At 40.0% G+C, this 21,682-nt stretch overlaps 1 protein-coding gene across 1 annotated transcript in view; it reads right to left on the reverse strand.

Moving 5' to 3' along the window:
- The window catches only part of MYO18B (myosin XVIIIB), a 378,023-nt gene that overhangs the window by 313,976 nt on the left and 42,365 nt on the right, over positions 1-21,682 (reverse strand). The window contains exons 7-11 of the mRNA XM_072147027.1: positions 21,175-21,287; positions 16,558-16,734; positions 14,134-14,332; positions 11,144-11,286; positions 6,399-6,499 (exon numbers count right to left, since the gene is read on the reverse strand). Of these exons, the coding sequence (XP_072003128.1) occupies positions 6,399-6,499; positions 11,144-11,286; positions 14,134-14,332; positions 16,558-16,734; positions 21,175-21,287 (733 nt within the window). The remainder of the gene's footprint in view (positions 1-6,398; positions 6,500-11,143; positions 11,287-14,133; positions 14,333-16,557; positions 16,735-21,174; positions 21,288-21,682) is intronic.

Below are 21,682 nucleotides of genomic sequence, written 5' to 3' on the forward strand. Positions count from 1 at the left end.
TTATTTATCTAATATCTGTTAAAAAGTGTGACAGGCCTGATATTCGGCCTTGGAGGGGAATAGGGAACAAAGATGTGTCTACAATTTTTGCAGGAAAAACATATTTGTTCCTCTTCACCTTCCCTGCCACTTGCACTGATTATCAACTCACCAGCTTACAGCCGCTGCCTAAAGATGTCTATGGAAGGGAAAGAGGACATGGCAGCCACATCAGACAGACTCATAGGGACTTCCTACTTTTTGAGAGACAGTCAGAAAATTCAGGATATCTCAGAATTAAAAAGGTGTACAACTTGCAAAATACAGCTTCAAACATAACACAACTGTTATGTTTATGGTCAATGGGTTGACCTGGGGAAGTACATTAATGTCCTTACTTTAGCAATTTATTTTATCATTTATATCTAAAGAACCATTAATTTCATGGTGTTATACATTCAGTGAGGGGTTCACATATGTTAGACAGGAAAACATGTTTGTGCAGAATATAAAAACTACAGAGATCTGGAACAAGTGGAAGGAGAACCCTTTCCAATCTATATAGGAAGGTAAATGGTGACACAAGATGACGTCTCATAATCTATATAGGAGGGTATATGGAAACACAAGGTGAGTGCACACAATCTATATAGGAGGGTATATGGAAACACAATGTGAGTGCACACAATCTATATAGGAGGGTATATGGAAACACAAGGTGAGTGCACACAATCTATATAGGAGGGTAGATGAAGACACAAGGTGAGGGATCACTATCCATATAGGTGGTTAGATGGAGACACAAGGTGATGGCTCACAATCTATATAGGAGGGTAGATGGAAACACAAGGTGAGTGCACCGTCACTATGAAGAGTAATTTGTTGCGCAGAAAACAAGCCCTCACACAGCTCTCTACATGGAAAAATATAAAAATGATAGAGATTTTTGAAGGTGGGGAGTGAAAATATGGAAATACAAAAACAAAAAAGAGCCAGGTCATTAAGGGGTTAAAAGCTGCACAAATAATACATTTTAGAGTCTAATAACAGACTTAGACTATTGCTCTGGTCTCTCTTACTTTAACCTGCAGCTCTTCCTGGCTTATCGCTAAATAGGCTGTTGTGTACAGTATAAGTGCATCATTACAAAGTCTGTATACAAAGGGCACATTTACTAACAACAGTGCAAACTGTAATATGTGTAGTTTGCTTGTGTAGTGTGCAGAGGGCACCAGATTCTGAATTTCTGGCACATATTCTACATGAATCCGGTGTCCCTTTCATTGCTCCCATAGAGTGCACCACTTTTTTGGTGCACCTTTAACATGGGGCTTGCAACACAATTCTGTCTGACTTTGCATGTTAAATCTGGTGCACGTTCCGACTGAGTACGGAATGCCCCCTTTAGTGCAGAAACTTCGTAAATATATGTGCAAGCAGTTTGCACTAGAAAGAATGTGCAAAGTCAGAAAGAAAACTGGCGCATAGAGCTTAGTGAATGTGCCCCAAACTGTTGATATATAGCAATTACAGGTGATTTATTTCTAAAAATAAGAAAAATAAGATATTTATTGTGACATTTGTACTGATGTAAATACAAGGGCTTCTCAATAAATTAGAATATCAGCAAAAAAATTTTTTTTTCAATAATTCAATTCAAAAAGTGAAACTCATATAGTAGTTACAATAAAAGTGAACTTTTTCAAGTGTTTATGGGTTAATGATTATGGCTTAAAGCCAAGGCAAACCCAAAAGTCATTGGCCAACATTTATTAAAGTGTTTGCGCCAGTTTTCTGTCTGACTTTGCTCTGAAAAGAACGTGCAAACTGTTTGCACATGTACTTATAAAGTGTCTGCGCCAGTTTTGTGTCCACCACACCACAGAATTCTGCACCTAAAGGAGCCGATTCGGTACATTTGCCACATTTATTTTTAGCGACTTAATAGAATTGTGTCTCACCCTGTTTGCTAAAGGTGCACCAAAAAATTATCTGCCGCACCCTGCACATTAGTGAGAAACTACTTTTGAGAAATGCGGGCCATTGGACCATATTTACTAAGGGCCATGCACCAGTATTCTATCGGACTTTGTCTGTTCTTTTAGGAAGCCAAATTTCTGCATTGAAGTGGGTGTTCCGGTGCTCAGTACCATGTTCCAGATTTAACATGCAAAGTCAAAAAAGACAGAATTTTGTTGCACGCCCTATGTTGAAGGTGCATAAAAAAATCGGTGCATTCTGTCAGAGTAGTGCAGAGGGGCACCAGATTCATGCAGAATGTGCGCCAAAAATCCTGAATCTGCCATCCACGGTACAATACACAGGCAAACCGAACATAGTGCAGTTTGCAATGTTCTTAGTAAAGGAGCCCCATTATCTCAGAAAATTAAAATATTATATAAGACCAAATCTATATAATTTTTTGAACAGAGAAATGAAAAGTATCTACAGTAAATGCCCGGCCTACTTTTACATGAATCAATGCATCAATGTGGCGCGGCATGGAGGTGATCAGCTGATGGCGTAACAGAGGTATTATGGAAGCCCAGGTTGCTTTGATAGAAGCCTTCAGCCGCTAGAAGGCTGCACTGACTTTGGTCTTAATAAAAAAAAACAAAAAAAAAAAAAAAAAAAACAAAAAAAAAACCTCTTATTTCTCTTCTTCTTGTTTATAATAACGTGTATCTAATGCTGGACTGTGTATAAAGTTATTGTGTGAAATATGATTGTATACGTGCCCATGGGAACTATTTTTATAATGTATAATGATTGATTAATAAAAAATTTAAAAAAAAAAAAAAAAAAAAAAAAGACTTTGGTCTTAATAAAACACAGTGGACCTACACCAGCAAATGACATGGCTCCCAAACCATCACTGATTGTGGAAACTTTATAGTAGACCTCAAGCAGTTTGGATTGTGCCTCTTCACTCTTCCTCCAGACTATGAGACCTTGATTTCCAAACGAAATGCAAACTTTACTTTCATTTGAAAAAAACACATTGGACCACTGAGCAACAGTCCAGCTCTTTTTCTCCTTGGTCCAGGTAAGACGCTTCTGACATTGCTTATGGGTCACAAGTGGCGACACTAGCAGCCCATGTCCAGGATATGTCTGTGTGTGGTGGCTATTAAAGCACTAACTTTTGTAGCAGTCCACTGAAATTTCTGAATGGCCTTTTCTTAACAATCCTATCAAAGGTGCGGTTATCTTGGTTGTTTGTGCACTTTTTTCTACCACACTTTTTCCTTCCACTGAACTTTCCATTAATATGCTTTGATACAGCACTATATGATCATCCAGCTTCTTTAGAAATGACCGTATGTGTCTTACCCTACTTGTGGAGTGTGTCACCAACTCAACCAGACTAAGGGACCCTTTGAAACACTTAGGAAGCCCTTTGAAGTTGTTTTGGGTTAATTATTAACATTTTTTGAGATAATGACTTTTGGGTTTTTTCTTGGCTCTAAGCCATAATCATCACTTTAACATAAACACTTGAAAAAGTTCACTTTGTGACTCTATATAATACATGATTTTCACTTTTTGAATTGAATTACTGCCCTTGTATTTACATCAGTACAAATGTTGCTGTAAATATCTTATTTTTGTTACTTGTTTGAAATGAATCACCAGTCATTGCTATTGGATATCAACACTTTATGTAAATACTTTGTAATAATGAACTTATACACAACAGCCTAGAGCTGCAGGTTAAAGAATGAGTGAACAGAGCAATGGTCTATTATACGACTCTAAAATATATATATTTTTTGTAAAACTTTTGCATGCTGTGAAATACAGCTATTTTTAATCCATTAGATACAGGGCAGGTCAAGTATACTGGAACTATACCATATGTAAAGGAAAGTTACTGTACAACTTTGTATAGGCTTCAATGCCTACGATTTGTATGGACTTGGCTTTGGTTGAACCTTAAGCTTTAAGTTCTTTATTCAGCCAGTGAGACACTTTATGGTCTTACACATTCCACAGAAGCCAGAAAGTCGTGTGTTAATTGTGCAATGTCACAGCTAAGGACAAGAAGACTCTGTTTACCCATTTACTATGCATCAGCCTCTTCCTGATTACCATTAGACTTTGTCTTGACACGGGACATTAATCAGGCTATTCCCAGGCTGTAAAAATCCCATCGCCTGAACCATGTATCAAATCCTTTACAGGCAATGTCAATATAACATGAAGCCGATAACCGATGGCTGGAAGCTTTTTCTAAAAAAATCTCTAGGGTTCCATCAATGCCAGCTGAAAAGTTGCTGCTGGTTAAAAAAAAAAAACACAAATGGAGTCTAGGTTTTATCAAGCACTATTCAAAAACGTGAACAGAAATGTATAGTTAACGAAGTGTTAATTACCTTCCAACTCAGGATTCCTATGAGAGCAGAGTGGGACCCACATATGTGATCATACTGCTGGTGATGGAGTAATGTAAACACAATTCTCTTGGCTGCCACCTTAATTCATTATGTATTGATGAAGAAGTAACACATTCTGCACCAGGAGATGGCATCTAATGAAAAGAGACCTGGCAAACATGCACATATGGAATCTATAGAGGCGGCACTGGGCATGCCATTACACCAGAGGCTGTGTGAGCTTCTCAGAAATAACTTACTCTGACTTGTGTCTATAAAATGCAAGTGTTTTACCTGCAGATACCAATATAGCAAATGCCACAACATTTTATTTCATAGGTTTATCTGAAGGAAGTTGGCAAAACAGCTGATAAAATGCAAATGAAGACACTTCCGCAAGCTTACAATGATGATCTTCAAATGCTTTGGTGCACTGGTGTGTGAGAGTTCTTCAATGGCTCCTCCCTACTGAGTTACTGCTGTAGAATTCAAACAGAATCGGCCTGTTTCAGCAGTGACTCATAGCAGAAGGGAGGGCTATGCTGTGTTTAGTGAAGGAGTGCACTGAAGTCATCCATGTCCAGTGACCATCCTAGATTTTTAAACAGACCTGCTGCTACTAACAACACCACTCAAATGTATGGTTAAACAGATCTCCAGGACTTCTACCCAACACTATCTACAGCTTTGTATGGTAAAAGCTGCTGGTAGGCACCAGGGGCTTAACTACAATGGTAGCAGCCATAGCAGCTGCTATGGGGCCCGCTGTGTCAGGGGACCCCGGCATCTGGGATTTGGGCTGTGCATATACTTTATTTGTATGTGTGTGTCTAAATGCTTTATTTCTGCGTATATGATGCATAGCTTTATATGCTGTATGCATTTATACATGGTGTGTATATGCTGTATGTATGTATATATGGTGTGTATGTGCTGTATGTATGTATATATGGTGTGTATATGCTGTTTGATTGTAACATGTGTGAGAAAACAAATAGCTATATTTTTTTAAGTTTTAATGGGGGCCCCATTCAGAAGTCTGCTTTGGGGCCCTGCCTCTCCTAGTTATGCCCTTCTTAGGCACCCTTCAGCAATGACAATAAGTTAGTTATCCCCAATAACAAAGCTACTAGTACTGGAAAACAAATAAGGAACTCTTAAGTACAGATCTATCAGTGGATATAATTCACATGTGCTGTTTGTTTCTTTGTTACATCTGATTCAGGATGTGTGCAGTACATCTCCAGCTTTCATAGGCTCAAAATCTGTCTGGTAATATAGGCGGTCCCCTACTTAAGGACACTCGACTTACAGACAACCCATAATTACAGACAGACCCCTCTGACCTCTGGTGAAGCTCTCTGAATGCTTTACTATAGTCCCAGGCTGCAATGATCAGCTGTAAAGTGTCTATAATAAAGCTTTATTGATAATCCTTGGTCACATTACAGCAAAAAATGTTTAAACTCCAAATGTCACGGGGGCCAAAATTTTTTTTGTCTGGGTCTACAATTATAAAATATACAGTTTCGACTTACATACAAATTCAACTTAAGAACAAACCTCCAGACCCTATCTTGTACGTAACCCGGGGACTGCCTGTACAGTGATAGGACCTCCCTTCCCCCCATTTATTGCAGCACAGAAAGGATTGATGAGCAGAACCCCTCTTGATTCTGAAAAGTCATCATTAGAGGTTGTGTTTTACAGATAAGGAACATTATTAACAGACTGTGAATGTGATGAAAGCAGGTAATAAATGGTATACATACATTTGTGTTGTGTTTATTGCTATAGATTGGGCTGTTTCAGAAATGGGATGCACAGCGACTGTATGATAAGGCAGGTAGGATACTTTGTCATTTCCTTTAAGAATAAAAGATTCCAATGCCTCACTGTTTCTCACTAAGGTAAGTGCTTTCAGGAGATATTTGCCATCAACCACAGACAAAAGAGAGCACTTGATAATCTGTTTAGGAGATTGCGGTAGAGATAATGTGACAGTATAGCGCCATCTCCTGTCACTCCATGTTTTTGGCATACCTGAGATCCAAATCTGCTCCTGTTAACAGCTGCGAAAACACATTGAAGTTACTTTCTCCTTCCGGTTGTTGTGCCACACGGATTCTTTCCAAGAGCATGGTCTGTGAAATAACAAAATACAGTACAGTATCTTTCTGAATTCATAAATAGCTGGCAAAGAAAAAAGGTAACAAACTGGTCTAATACCCATAAGGAATCATAAAAGGGGAGCCCAGAGAGAAGATAGTAGGAGAAGAGGAGCATACGTGTAGGTCAGAGGTCTATTATGACAGATTGTCAGGAGACATATTGGGGCACATTTACTAAGGGCTTTTCGCCGCTTTGCGACGCATTTTATTCAGACAGTTCATGTTCTTAATGGCTAAAACGGCTTGCACAGGTATTTAAGAAGTGTGTGCGCTGCAATTGTGTCACACGCGACCCTTTTTGTGGCGCAGCTGTGCTGGTCTCCATGCGACACAAATTAGGGGGAGTGCCGTCGGACTGTGTCGCAAGCCAAAGCACTTAGATGCACCACTAAAAAGATGGTGGACTCTGTCAGACCTGTGCAGGGAAGCGACACATTCATGATTTCTGGTGCACGATTTTAGTGAAACGCCGCACACTGCATCCGAGACGGACAACGCACTTTATAATGAGAGCCATTATATAAGGGAAAACATGGTAACATATTAAAACTGACTTTGGTGTTACACAGAGATGAACCTAAACTCATTGCTGCCTGAGGCAAGCAATATCGAATTGCAACCCCTATGCATCTTCTAGAACTAATACATCAGTGGGTTTTTCACACACATCCTGACATAGGGTGTCAAGAGACACTATTTTTTGGTGTCCGGTTCTGCTTTATAGCAGGTGACTACACCCCTGATGCTGCACCCCATCGTCTTGCTGACTGAGGCAAGAGGCTCAACTTGCCTCATGGATGGTGCACCCCTGCTATTACACTTGTATTATGCTATACATCCAGGATGCCACCAATTAGGGGTTACAATATGGCTGCATTAATAGGAGTTATCAGTGCATGTGGCTTTATCCCAGAAATTCTATAATGAGCCACAAAGCAAGGAGCCATAAGCCAAATGTGGCTTCCAAATTTGGAATCACTGGATTAATAGGCTTGTGCGAGTCTGTGGAAAATGGCACTCACTGTTTGGCTAGCAGTATCCAGTATTCTGTGAAGAATTCTGTAGAATACAGGCCGTTTAGGTGGTGTACAGTAGCACCTGGGCCCATAGTCATAGGGGGCCCATAATTATATCTTTCACATTAAAGAGACCATCACTATACGGAGTATTTTATAGTAAGGATGCCGGATATAGATTTTATACTGGGGCCCAGTAGCTTCAAGTTATGCCTCTGCATTTTAAGACTAAATGACATTTGAGATCATTTTTAATATTGTGTGTCATTGTGTGTACTATTGGGAGGAGTGTTGTGAACATTCTTCCAATAAACTTTATTTGTAAATCCTTCTTGGTTTGTAAAAACACAGACTGCAAAGTTCCCTTTAGTTATAGGAGAACATTTTTTTCAAGGTATGTGTATATAGAGACTGACTAAAGGTCTGTCTCTCTGTGACGGTTTACACAGCCCTGGACAGGGAGTTTTAACCCTTCCTTCTCTCTTTCTGTCAAAAGTATTCTTTGAGCATCATTTTGAAGCAGAATAGTTTATCTCCTTGTTGGCTACTTATACTTTGTGAAACAGTGATTTTAATGTACTATAGCCAAAAATAGAGCAGAAAGGGTCAATCGTCCATAGAAACAAACACAGGGAGAGCCTCAATTAGTCCACAGACATACCCTATGTTTACAAATCTCAACAAAGAGATAATATGAAACCAGAGAGGGACTTTGCAGCCTCTTTTTTTAGTTTGTAAGCTCTGGGTCCTAATTCCTATTGTTTCACCTGATTATGTTATCACTCTGCAATGTCTTGTTTTATTTGTATATGTATCCTATGATTTGTAAAGCACTGCAGAAATATAATGGCGCTATATAAAGATTTATTATTATCAATAGCAATCTGAGCAGAATATCCTAATAAAGTACAGGCAGTCCCCGGGTTACGTACAAGATAGGTTCTGTAGGTTTGTTCTTAAGTTGAATATGTATGCAAGTCGGAACTGTATACTTTATTATTGTAACCCCAGTCAAGATTATTTTGGTCTCTGTGACAAGTGGGTTTTGAAAATGTTGGGTTGCATCATTGCGCAAACATGAAGTCAAGCTACAGCCACTACTGAATCCCTGGCAGTCACTGGGGCACATTTAGGGCTTTGTGCCGGTTTTCTGATGGACCTTGCACGTTTTTGTAGGTGAAAACGGCTTGCACAGGTATTTAAGAAGTGTCCGCATCACTATTGTGTCACACGCGATCCTTTTGTGTCGCAGCTGCACTAGCCACCATGCGATGCAAATTAGAGAGCATTCCGACGCTCAGTTGGACCGAGCGCTATATTTGACATGCAAAGTCTGCTGCATGCCCAATGTTAAAAGAGCACCCACCATTATACACGGGCAGAGCATGTGCCCCACTGCCTTTTTTCAGGTAAAACATTCACAGGCTCAGTTGTACTAGATGGAGGTGCAGCTTGATATAGGCTTACCACTGGCATAGCTATTTACAAATATATCCAGATGGTGTCTTGGAGGCCTTATAATAATCATTTATATAGCATCATCATATTCTGTAGCACCTTAGAAATCATAGGGGATGTATACAAATAAAATAAGACAATACAGAGTAAAAAACTTACTTATATAAAACAATATGAGTGCTTGCTTACAGTGTACAAGGATGAGGGGGGTGACACAAGAGGTATAAGAGCTTGTATAATGGTCCAGTTATTCTTTATAAGGGAAATTATGGGCAGCATGGTGGCTTAGTGCTGCTACAGTCTTGCAGCCCTGGGGTCCTGGGTTCAAGTCCCACCCAGGTCAACATCTGCAAAGAGTTTGTATGTTCTCTTCGTGTTTGCATGGGTTTCCTCCCACACTCCAAAACATACTGGTAGGTTGATTAGATTGTGAGCCCCATGGGGACAGGGACTGATCTGCGTAATCTGTAGGCACTATATATCTATATATAGCTCAGATCCAACAGAGTTCACCATCTTTTTAGTGGTGCATGTAAGTGCAGCACGTCTGACAGCACGTCCCCCAATTTCTGCCGCATGGAAGCCAGCGCAGCTGCACCAAAAATCGATTGTGTCCACCACAACCCCAGTGCACACCTGTTAAATACCTGTCCAAGCCGCGTAATGCCTGAAAAAGGTGCACAGTACGATGAAAGTGAGTAGCATGACCTTTAGCACAGGCCCGGCTCCAGCACCCGGCATACCTGGGCAAGTGCCGGGGCCCAGAGAGCTGCCGGGGGCCCACACACATACTGTTCATATCTTCACTTCCTGTGATGAGGAGCTGTGTCCTGCACTGTTCCTCCCCCACTCGGACAGACACAGAACAGGTAGCAGCTCAGGTGTGTATTAGGTGGTTGCGCAGCAGCTCAGGTGTGTATAAGGAGGTTCCGCAGGAGCTCAGGTGTGTATTATGAGGTTCTGCGCCAGCTCAGGTGTGTATTATGAGGTTCCGCGGCAGCTCAGGTGTGTATTATGAGGTTCCGCAGCAGCTCAGGTGTGTATTATGAGGTTCCGCGGCAGCTCAGGTGTGTATTATGAGGTTCCGCAGCAGCTCAGGTGTGTATTATGAGGTTCCGCAGCAGCTCAGGTGTGTATTATGAGGTTCCGCAGCAGCTGAGTTGAAGTTTCAGTTTTATTACGTGGTAGAGAGGAGGGGTACACATTTTTAGTTTCGCCCTGTTGGTTAAATGACCTCAAAACTGCCCTGACCGTGACACGGCTGTTTGGGATCATAAACTGGGGAATATTTCAGGGAACAGGAGACAGTTTTTTAGTTTTTTAATTTTTAATGCTGGCACGCGAGTTCTCTGCAAAGGGGCCCACTGTGGCGCTGTCGCCCAGGGGCCTACTGAAACATGGAGCCGGCCCTGCTTTAGTAAATGAGCCCCACAGAGTCTAAGTTCAGTGGAACAGCAGAGAAGATTGTTGCTTGGTATTTGGTGGCTAACGCATGGAAGGAGTACCCAGGAGGAGTTGCTAAAGAGAGAGTTGAAGTTTTATGCAGTTAGGGAATGTGATAGGCTTGCCTATAAAGAAGGGTTTTAAGAGCATGCTAGAAGACTTGGAGGCTGGGAGTGGGAGGTTCAAATTAAGGAAGAGAATAATCTAAAATTGCTGGCAGACCAAAGAGCACAAGTTGGGAAATAGTGTGAAATGAAATAAGGGAGGTAGGGAGTTGCGGCACTGTTCAGAGCTTTGTGGATGAGGGTGATTATTTTAAACTGTATTCGGAATGAGACAGGCAACCTGTGCAGTAAATGACACAGACTATAGGCATACGTGTAGAGTTTGGTATGAAAGTTGCTTTAAGAATGGATTGTAGAGGAGAGAGCTTAGTAAAACAGATTAGAAGGGAGTTACAGTAGTCTAGACGAGAGTGAATTAGAATGATAATTAGCATTTTAACTTTGTTTGTTTAAAGATGCATGCGGTAAGTTATTGAATATATACGGTACAAAGGAGAGATCAGAGTCCAGCACAGCCCAAGAATGATAACATGTCTTAAAGTATCAAACTACTTTCCACTTTGTATAATATATTCATACCAATGATTCATGACTTTAAACCTCCCAAGACCATAACCTATAATTTATGTTCATACCTGAAGGTGACCAGCAGTGATACGTCCTGCAGAATTGAAGTCCAGAGACATGACCATGGAGAAGCGTGTAGAGTTATTACATTCACTAGTCACCACTCCACCAAAAGATTTTAGAATAGTGAACATTGCATGAATCTTCTCCACTGAAAGACATACACTGTTAGTTATCTTATGCTCACTCTTTAATGCCAGGCATAGCAGTAATGAAGAACAATTGCTGTAAGACCACTAGGCAGTAGAACACAATAGTCATGCCTCAGGTAGGGTACCAGATTTGTGTTGTAGGCTTCAGGGCAGTGACAAAAAGAGAACTTACATTTTCACTTGGCTGGACATGTCACAGGATTTGTGACAAGCTCTTCAAAGTTCTGCATATCTTACATAAGTCTATGTGAGGCCACTTAGTGGTTGTGTTATGAAATCCAGCCTGTAGCATGTCATAATGTTGTTTTCATGGCAAACTGGGTACCATAAACAATTTTTAGTAAAGTAAGGTCAGATAAATGGGTTTGCTAGCAGTATAGAGGACAAGCACAACATTATACCCTGTTTCCCCGAAAATAAGACAGTGTCTTATATTAATTTTTGCTCCTAAAGAGGCACTAGGTCTTATTTTCAGGGGATTCTTATTTTTCCATGAACAAGAATTTACATTTATTGGTGAACAAAAAAATCTATTTCTCTAACATCCTTATAACTCTCCAAACTCTGAATTTCATGGTGTTTTTCTTAGAATCATTGTATTTATTAGATTCATTGGCCCCAATCTCTCATGTTCAGTAAAAACACTTTCCATAAATGACCCCTCCTTATCCTGGGAGCTGCTGGGATCACATTTGAGGCACAACAGCCAGTGATTTACTTCCATGAATTCTTCCCCATGTCACAACCTTCTGCAGCATGTAACAGATTTCCTAATACTCATGTATGGTGTGGGGGGAGCTGTAGCAATGACGGCCGCTAGGTCTTATTTTCAGGGGAGGCCTAATATTTTTAAGCCTGAACAAAATTGTACTAGGTCTTATTTTCGGGGGATGTCTTATTTTAGGGGAAACAGGGTATCATCTATTATATATTGAGACTTATATCTACTGTTTAGTGAAAACGCCACATATGACACAGGCTTTGGGACTCCAGATGTGTGTCCACCCATATCATATTTAGTTACAGACTCCAAAGTCTCATGATACTGGTTCAATACATTATTATAACATACAAGCAAAATCCTTGTCAGAATGCAGCCCATTACACAAGCACACATACATCTGGTATATAGCATATTACTTTATTATACAATATCACAAAATTGTATTGTATGGAATACCTAACTACGTAAAGCCAAGAAAGCTTGTCACATGGCTCCTATGCCGCACCAGTACTTCTAGTTTTTGGCGCTGCGCCCAACCACAAGCTTGGCAATGAGTTTTTTTTTTGTCCCTTGATGTGAGGAGGTTACTTATTGGCTGAAGTGGATCCTTAGATCCACCTGAACTTCCAAGTGAAGTGTCAACAACCCAGATGTATTGGATTAACGTAAGAATTTGTGGCGAGAGAAGCATAACACTGTATAGCTGGAGTCTGCCAGAGATATAGTTTTTTTGTCCTACATAGGGGAGCCACCTTTAAGACATCCAAATGCCCCATAGAACATTCACTTTAGTGCATCTCATAAATCCAATGGAAGAAAACAAGAACAGACAATACCACCGATCAAAGCACAACTTCACATGAGTCCATATTGTGTTAACAAGGAGAGACATGTGGCACACAGACTAATAAGAGACCCTGCAGTGCTAGTGTAGTAAGAAAGAAGTAGCAGCCCTCATGCCTTTTCTTTTCATGCCGCCCCTATTTTCCACATCTGAAAAGTTGAGGTACTGATAATAGATTGCTGTTAATTCTTTTGAATGTTTTTTATTGCATATATGTTGCATGTCCTGGTTAAGAAGTTGCATGATATGCAAATTAGGGGAGAGATGCATTAATCTGTCTACGTTTATGGATTAATTAGCACCTTAATGCCATCCGCTACATTTACCGAAGGATTTAGACCATTTTTAGGCTGTTTTCCACTGTTTTCTGAAATGGGGTCGTGTCCTTGTTAAAAGGGGCATGGCTGTGCAAGAAAATAACACGTGCACCAGAAAATGCAGTCTGTGCGCCACAAAATTCTATATTCTAAATTCTCTGATGCAAAAACTAGACCAACTGATAGGATGTGTAAAGTATGACTCGCCAGTCACAGGGGTTCATCTGGCGGAGCAGAGAACTGTCTAGTCCTACTGTGCCCAGGTCTAAAGACACATATATCTGCGACACTGACTATTGAAATGTGGGCAAATACAATAGCGCACATTTATTGAAGCATTTGTACCAGTTTTCTGTCTGACTTTGCACTGAAAAGAAGGTGTAAGCTGCTTTCACATGTATTTATAAAGTGTCTGCACCAGTTTTGTGGCGTGGCTGCACTGTGTCCGACAAGACAGAAAAATGTGTATTTAAAGTGGTGTGTCAGTGTTTAGTCTTAGTTTGCACCACATTTATTACTGACGTGCGCCACAATTCTGCAGCATGAACAAAGCGCACCAAAAAAAAAAAGACTCTGCACCAGTTTTGATTAATCTGAAGCACTCGGCACACCACACAGGCAAACTGCACATAGTACAGACTGCACTAGTTTTAATAAATGTGGATGAGTGTATGTTCGTTGTTATGATAAAATCACCCCTGGGAGGTATTTAAATGTTGAGGTCCTGGGTTGATGACAACATTAGCTTAAGAAAGTGCATGTCAGCATGAAACAGCCTGTTTCCTTACTGTGGTTGGGGTCCCCCGCACTGCTGCACTGATGTTTACTGAGGACTCTTGTCGGTGAGCGCCGCTACTATTTCTTTCTTACTACATCTTGTGTCTTAAATGCCTTCAAAATTACAATCCCAGTCTAAAGACAAAATCCATGTTTGATGTAAAGAAGTCTAGTATGTGACTACCTGTTACCCTGTTGTCCACACTCCCAGCAGCATCCACAAGGTATTCCAATGCCGTCTGGCAGCAAGTGGTCTTGCCTGAACTACTTCTGCCCAAGGGGGCAATTGTTTGATCCTGGCGCTGGGTAAGCATGTTCCAGTATGCCTTCTGAGCCACTGAGCAGATGTGAGGTGGCATGTTATCCTTCTTTCCTTTGAACACCTAATGGAGAGAGCTAGTGGATTAGGTGTGCCTGTCATAGACTATACAAAGGAGGAAAATGCATTAGGTTACATCATACAACTATATTTGGTGTTTATGTGCACAAATCTGATATTTACTTCCTCCATGCATAGAATGATGCTTTTGTGATATAAAGAAGTTTGCAGGAATTGGCATTGGTAACAGATAGTATGAGAAGAATACTATAACTATGTATAAACTTTTAAGAAATCAGTTTGTGTGAAACTGATTTCTAAACCGACAACTTGTAATAGATTTACACAACAATTAAGTCAGAAACTGATAGTAAAGTATAGTAAAGGATAGTAAAGTTGCCTGACTTGTAGAAGACACAAAGAGCAAATATGAAAGAATTTGCATGCAGACTTTGCCGCAATGTTTACAGTATTTTAAATACGTAGATGTACAGTGCCATCTAGTGTTTTTAGAAATAACTGCATCCATATAGATAGTTCTGCAAATTACTACATCACTATATAAGTCAAGGGAAAAAGAAAGTCCACCGTCTTTGAATTCTATGGTTTTATGAATCAGGATTGCTTTAAAAAATCTGCTCATTCAAATCTCTTAAACAAAAAACATTCTAACGTGACACTATTAACGTATTTACTATTTTAAATTGTAATCGCACCCAATAACAAGTCAGTACATGCCAGTAACTTTTACTTGCCTAACATTTAACATATATTTAAGAGGTTGTCCACTATATGTTAGTGTACATGAAATCAGAATCCTTCAGAAATGCCAGAAGATGGAGGGTCATGTAACCATACACTCTCATGAGCACTCACCCTTCTCTAAAGCGTCTTGTGAGCGACCTGTTTTCCCTGTTACCTTCCAGGCCCAGCTTCTTACACTATCCCCCGTGACGGTGATAGCCAATGTAACGGGAAAGGAAATCAATGCACAGATAACTCACAGGATGCTGTAGAGGAGTGAGTGCTCACGGGAGTGTATGGTCACTTAACCCTTATGGACAGGAGCAGCAGGCTGCTGAGCAGGAAGGCATATCTGATGGAGGACTGTGGCTTCTGATTTCATCAAAATACTGCAGAAGTTTATTTGAATATATATTGGAAAGTTGTTTAATAACATGTCCCCAATATATAATGAGAAATGAACATAAAGTGGCCAACCACTTCAAGATAAACCAGCCATTAACGCTGTGAAATGTAAATCATAGAACTCACTATTATCACATTTGCATTGATTGTGCTTTCTTATGCATTAGTGCTGTAACTAAACTTTCATCCCAGGCAGAGACAGAGAGGGAGATGTATCAATGTGTGAGTCTTTAGACCAGTGCAGAGTAGGACTAGACAGTTCTTTACTGCACCAAATTATTCATTGTGTCTGATGCTGGATGATTAGTCTGGTGCAGTATAAGACTGGTGACTTGTACTTTGCACCTCCTACTAGTTGGTCTAGTTTTCGATTGAATCTTCTGGTGCACGGGCTATTTTCTATCCAGCCATGCCCCCTAGTCACTAAGAACATACCCCCTTTTTTGGACTAGTCAGAAAACTGCCTAAAAATGGCTACAGCCTTCAATAAATGTGGCACAGGGAATTTCATGTTCTAATGACTTCAGTTTTCTGGCGTAGACAGATTCATACATCTCTCCCAGAGTCTGTTGCCACTCAGACCAAAGTTAGGATGCACAACAAACACTCAAGGACAAGCTCTCCTAATTAAGGATTGCATCACTGGTAGAACTAGGCCACTATAGTGCCTGGAATAAGCAGTTACAATTATTCCACAGAAAACATTTAGTAATGCGCTCATCTCTTTGGAAGGCACAATCCACACCATGTTTGGAGGTCAAAAGGCACTGCATAACACCCAAAAAAGACCATAACAACAGCAACGTTTTCTTTTTAGTGAAAACTGTTTGCACATGTATTTAAGAAGTGTCTGAGACACAAATGGGTCGCACTCCACACATTTGTGTCGCGGCTGCACTATACCCAGTGCGACACAAAATTCAGCACATAAACGGTCATTCCAGTCCATTGTATATGTATATATCTGGCAGAAGTTATTATGGAAGTAACAATATACCTGGCTTCTTGTAAAAAATTGCATTGTAGAACACTGCATTTTACTCATCTAGCTGATCAGAGAAAACAGTAGATTTCACTTATTACATATCTGTCATATGCCCTTGTTAATGTTCAGAATATGAAATACTATAATAGTCCAACCTTTGTAGAAAAGTTTGTGACAGGTCCACTTGGTTTGAATACTATTAGGTTTGGTCCGGCATAGGTGTGAATGAGCTGTGACTGGTAGCGCTGCCATAGAGTGTGGATTACACTGGATTCATTCAGACTTATTAGTTGTGTCAGATCTTCTGCATAATCAAATTTGGAGGGATTTGTCTAAGGGAAACAAATAAAATAAGCCAACAATTAGTAAAAAAAAAACAATAGGTTCTTTCAAATTGAAATATATTTCAAATGGATTTCTGGAGATGACAGTTAGAATGTTTTATTTATCACACATAACACTTTAGTAAAATGGATACATAATTAGATTTTAGGGCCCAATATCACACCTTTCTAATTGGCTAGCCATATGTAAATTTCTGTAAATAGAGAAGATAAGGGAGCCTTGCCGGACACGTGGCATGGAGCAGATCACTTCTCCATCAGTCTTTCTGGTATGTTACTGTGTAGGTAAAGAAAAATGGAAATCCCAACACAGATAGATCTGTCCTATATTGGGCATAAATAATCGGCTTTCATTTTGGTGACCATTACTTTGCTAAAAGAAGCTCAGGGTGGTTCAATATTTCATAAGATTTGAAAGACTCTGCAATAAATGCTTCTAGCTCACACACATATGTGAACTTTGGCTAATTGGAATTCAGCATTTGAGAGTGATTGTGGCTTTTTGCAGCATTTCAAGACACTTAATCCAATGTTGTTTACAGTTGTAAAAAAAATGGGGCCCTTCAATACAGTTTCTATGCCTATTGTCAGGGTCGGGGTAGTGGACCCACTAAACCACTGCGAGTAAGCCGTCATGGGAGTGGAGTCTAATTGTCACCCGGATTTCACCACAGCTCGCCACAAAGGGGGTTGGACTTGCTGCGGCAGGATATAACCAGGTCACTTCACAGGCGTGACTTGCTTCGAGGTTGCGGCCAAGACAAGATACAGAGGCAGCAGGCAAAATCGGAGTCGTTGTTAGGCAGAAGGTCAGGACAGGCGGCACAGGATCAGAGTCGGAGACGTAGCGGAAGGTCAAGACAGGCGCCAAAGAATCAAAGTCAGGAACGTAACAGGAGGTAACGATGGGTAATACACAGACAGTCAGGGAATGCTTTCTCAATGGCATAAGGGCACAAAGATCCGGCAGGGGTCACAGGAAGAGGCTAGCTATTTAACAGGTCAGCGGTTGATGAGCGGCAATTAGCGGTGCGCTGGCCCTTTAGATTTTAAAGAGTTGGCACATGCACGCCCTAGGAGGGATAAGTGAGACTGCAGCAGGCACAGAGGGGCACACCGAGGCACACAGGTGCATCTGCGACCCAAGATATGGGTCGCAGGGGCACCCATGACACCTATTCACACCTTACATGATATAAGGGGGGTCTATCACCTACTGACTCACACACAAGTCAGTATAGCATTGTATAGAGCCTGTAGAAATCTTTCCAGACATCACTTCAGTGATTTGTAAGGAGTGTGCCTGCTGGTGCACCTGTTTTCTTCTTTCTATATTTCTCTGCAGAAACTTGCACCACTCCTCTGAGGTATTTTACAGAAAGAAGTTAGAAATAGTTAGAATTACTTGTGGGGTGATTTGTGAGTGAGTAAATTTGCTGCCTGCTGAATTAGACAGACAGTTCAAATATTACAGTATACAGGCGGTCCCCGACTTAAAGGAAACTTACCACTACGGATCTACTTATTAAAGTAGATCAGGTGGTAGGTGCATCTAACGTATGTAAAGATAGCTCTTTTTGGGGCTAGTCCTTTGCTCCCCTCTATCTTTGCTAACCTTTATTCAGGGTAATTTGCAAACTTTTTAAAGAGGCTACAGGGGAGTGGAGTAACTGGAGTTTAGGCTACATGGTGCGGCTACTCCGCGCCCCAGTAGCCACTTTGATCCTCCTACCCAGACATCTACAAGGAGCTGCACGCAATCGTCTGCAAAGTTGGAGTTCTGCGTATGCGCAAACCACAGGCCAACGGCTGCGCGATCTCGACCCCCAGCTAAAAAAGGGACCTCTGGATGTTGGTTATTTACTGTACTTTAGATCTAGGCTACAATAAACAGCTACAACAGTTAGCAATGTTGTCCGCAATTAAGATTTATTGTTAATCCTGGTTCTTATGACAACCCAAAAATTTTAAAATCCTATTGTCACAGAGACCAAAAAAAATTTTGGCTGGGGTTATAATTATAAAATATACAGTTCCAACTTACATACAAATCCAACTTGAGAACAAACTTACAGAACCTATCTTGTACGTGATCTGGGGACCACCTGTATGAACTCCTGTAGTTCTGCGTGGAGCTAGCAGCCGCCAGATAGTAGATGGTAAACAATTGTGAAATCTACATCACTTCTGAATCCAATTTAATTGGTGGGTCCCAATGCTGAGACCCCTACCAAACAAAGGCTTTTATGGATGTTAAACCCTTATAATTCTTACTTGATTAACAATATCAGAGTATTTAAGGGAATGCAGCAAAACTCCAATTCTAATTTAGAAGAACAAAATGAACATTATTTTCATCTCACTCTATCCTTGGAAACTTTCAATTAATGATTTAACTGTATTAGTGAATATACACATCATTGTTTTATGTTCCGAATAATTTCCACTACTGCTGTTCTGCTCCACACTATTATTTATAGGTGTAACATTACCTTTTATATACCATTTGCAACTGTATTTCATTGTATCACTACATCATAATCATAACCTAATAGGAACCATTTATCACACATTGCACTGGATTTAACAATTGATAACGTTTTACTGAGCTCCATTAAAGTATATTTAGGGGAAGCATTATGTCAGTCTTAATCTAGTGTGGAGTGGGGAAAGATGCCGTAATTTTATTATGTAGCACATACATTTAAATAAATTTGTTGCTTCTTTTACCTGGCATGCAGATGGATGTGCCATGTTATATTCCAGTACCAATTGGCTTTTTCTAAACTTCACAAATATGGAGTAAAATAGTTATAATTCACACATAGCAAATAAAGCAGGTCTCAGCTAAAGAGAAGCCTAGGGTTAAGAATACTAGGGATAGGGAAAAAGATGGAAAATACAGAAGGGCTAGAAAATTATGTAAAAAATATCTTTTTTATTGTTTTCTTTCTATTGAGCATTTTGCAGTGTCTAAAAGAAAGCAAAGAAATTGCCTGTGGTAAATAATAGATTTTCAATTCCACAAGTCAAATACTCCGAAACAAGGTTTTCATTTGTTTTTGTTAAAAATTTAACAGCAAAAATGTGAAGCCACATCTTGAGTAAGAGTGTGTGACTGTGGTGGTGATACTGCTGGAATATCCTCTCCTGCTCCAGAGACTGAAATATACCGTACTTAGATGAAAAGTCCAAAGGACTAAGGAAGTCCTCCAGAGTAATAAGGTCTGTCAAAAGCTAGCAACAAAACTGACACATTTTCTACACTGTATTTAGATGGACAAACTGTGCATAAAGGAAAAAACACAACAAAACAAGAAGAACAGAAGCTCACTAAGGCATCTGATTACATCTGAGCGGGTCACAGAAGCTAAATCTCCACTAACACAGAGAGGGCTGCAAGCTAGACATAAAGGGGGCATTTATTATTGACTTTCAGTCGAAAGTTTGCATTTTTTTTGCCTTGTTGACCTTTATTTATGAAGTCCTTTTCCGACACTCACGCCTTTTATCTTTTGGGTGCACAATTTGACACTGCTTTGAAATCCCAACATTTTTACTGCGCTTCTAGTTTCTTGATCCTTTTTTTGGCACACATTTTGGAACAGGCTTAAAGCGGCAAAAAGCTGATCTAGAGAGTTCTATTTCACTTTCATAAATGTGGAGACAGTTTTGAACCTTTTCCGTCCTGCGTCAATTCATTAACCCCTTGCACCACAAAATGACATCCCAATGTAAATTATAGCATAATTCGTCTGCCAAAAACACGGACCCTGCCCCAAATTTGATAAATGCCCCCCAAAGACTATAGAGAGACAGGATTATACCTCATATACACAAACTGAGCCAAGACCAACTCAAATTGTAGGTCTCAAATGATTTAACATGTGAGTTGTGTCCCTTACTGCAATGCACAGAATGGAATCTTATTGCACATTGTATTGTGGCCTGTTCTGCATGTGGTTCTTTACCATGGAGACATTTTCTATAAGGAGCACTGAAAGTCCCACATAGAGCACATAATGAAGCATAACAGACATAAAAATGGAGTATAGAGAGACATGTTTGGCCACACTAACAATAATAACTTCTCATAATGGACTACAATAACCCTGAATTCTTGTGATAGGGATCCCAAATGCAGCTGTGTGCATGAGGCTTTATATAATGCACGCATTAATCTTTCTATGATTTCATAGAAAGCTGTGTTCACATCTGTATTTAAGGTGTAGCATAAACGCTCATAGCACTTGTGGCTCATTAGTATAATTGTAAGTTTATTTTAGAAGGAAGGAGGCTATGGATAATAAATATAAGAAGTTTACCATAGTTACGGTGACTGGATCTATGAGTAGGTGTCCCTGGTTTATCTACCTTGATTTTAATGTTAGATTTACAAAAAAATGTGTTTTTCTATTATATACTTACCCTATGGATGTTTTCTTCATCCACATCAATTGTCTTGTCTTCTGCATCAATTCGAATTCTGACTTTTCCATCCACTAACTCCGGTGTCCCCACATCTGGCTTAAGTTCCGTTGCTGTCATCAAACATGACAAAACCGTAATAGTTAAAATAGTTACAGTACTTTTTACTGACAGAAATATCGACTTTTTATGTTTGCAGCTAACAATATCAAACACAGCAATGTATTTGTTGTTTTTCACTTTTACTTCTCAGATACTGAGAAAAAAAAATAATGAGACCAAATGTATATTCGTTATCAGGTTTTAAGAAACGAATTCAAAAGGGACAAGTAAAATATCTCAATTTCCTGTCGGACAAGTAAAATTAGTTCTTGCAACTGACAAAATTTCTTTTATTTCCTATCTGCAGCCAATACTCTGATTTCTGGTTTGTTGATACACGGCCTTTATAATAAGTTCTGGGGCCCAAAGGTACTGCTACAGTTCTCAGATATAGGAAGAGGTTTCT

Source organism: Engystomops pustulosus, chromosome 1 (genome assembly GCF_040894005.1).
Source record: "Engystomops pustulosus chromosome 1, aEngPut4.maternal, whole genome shotgun sequence".
Taxonomy (NCBI): domain Eukaryota; kingdom Metazoa; phylum Chordata; class Amphibia; order Anura; family Leptodactylidae; genus Engystomops; species Engystomops pustulosus.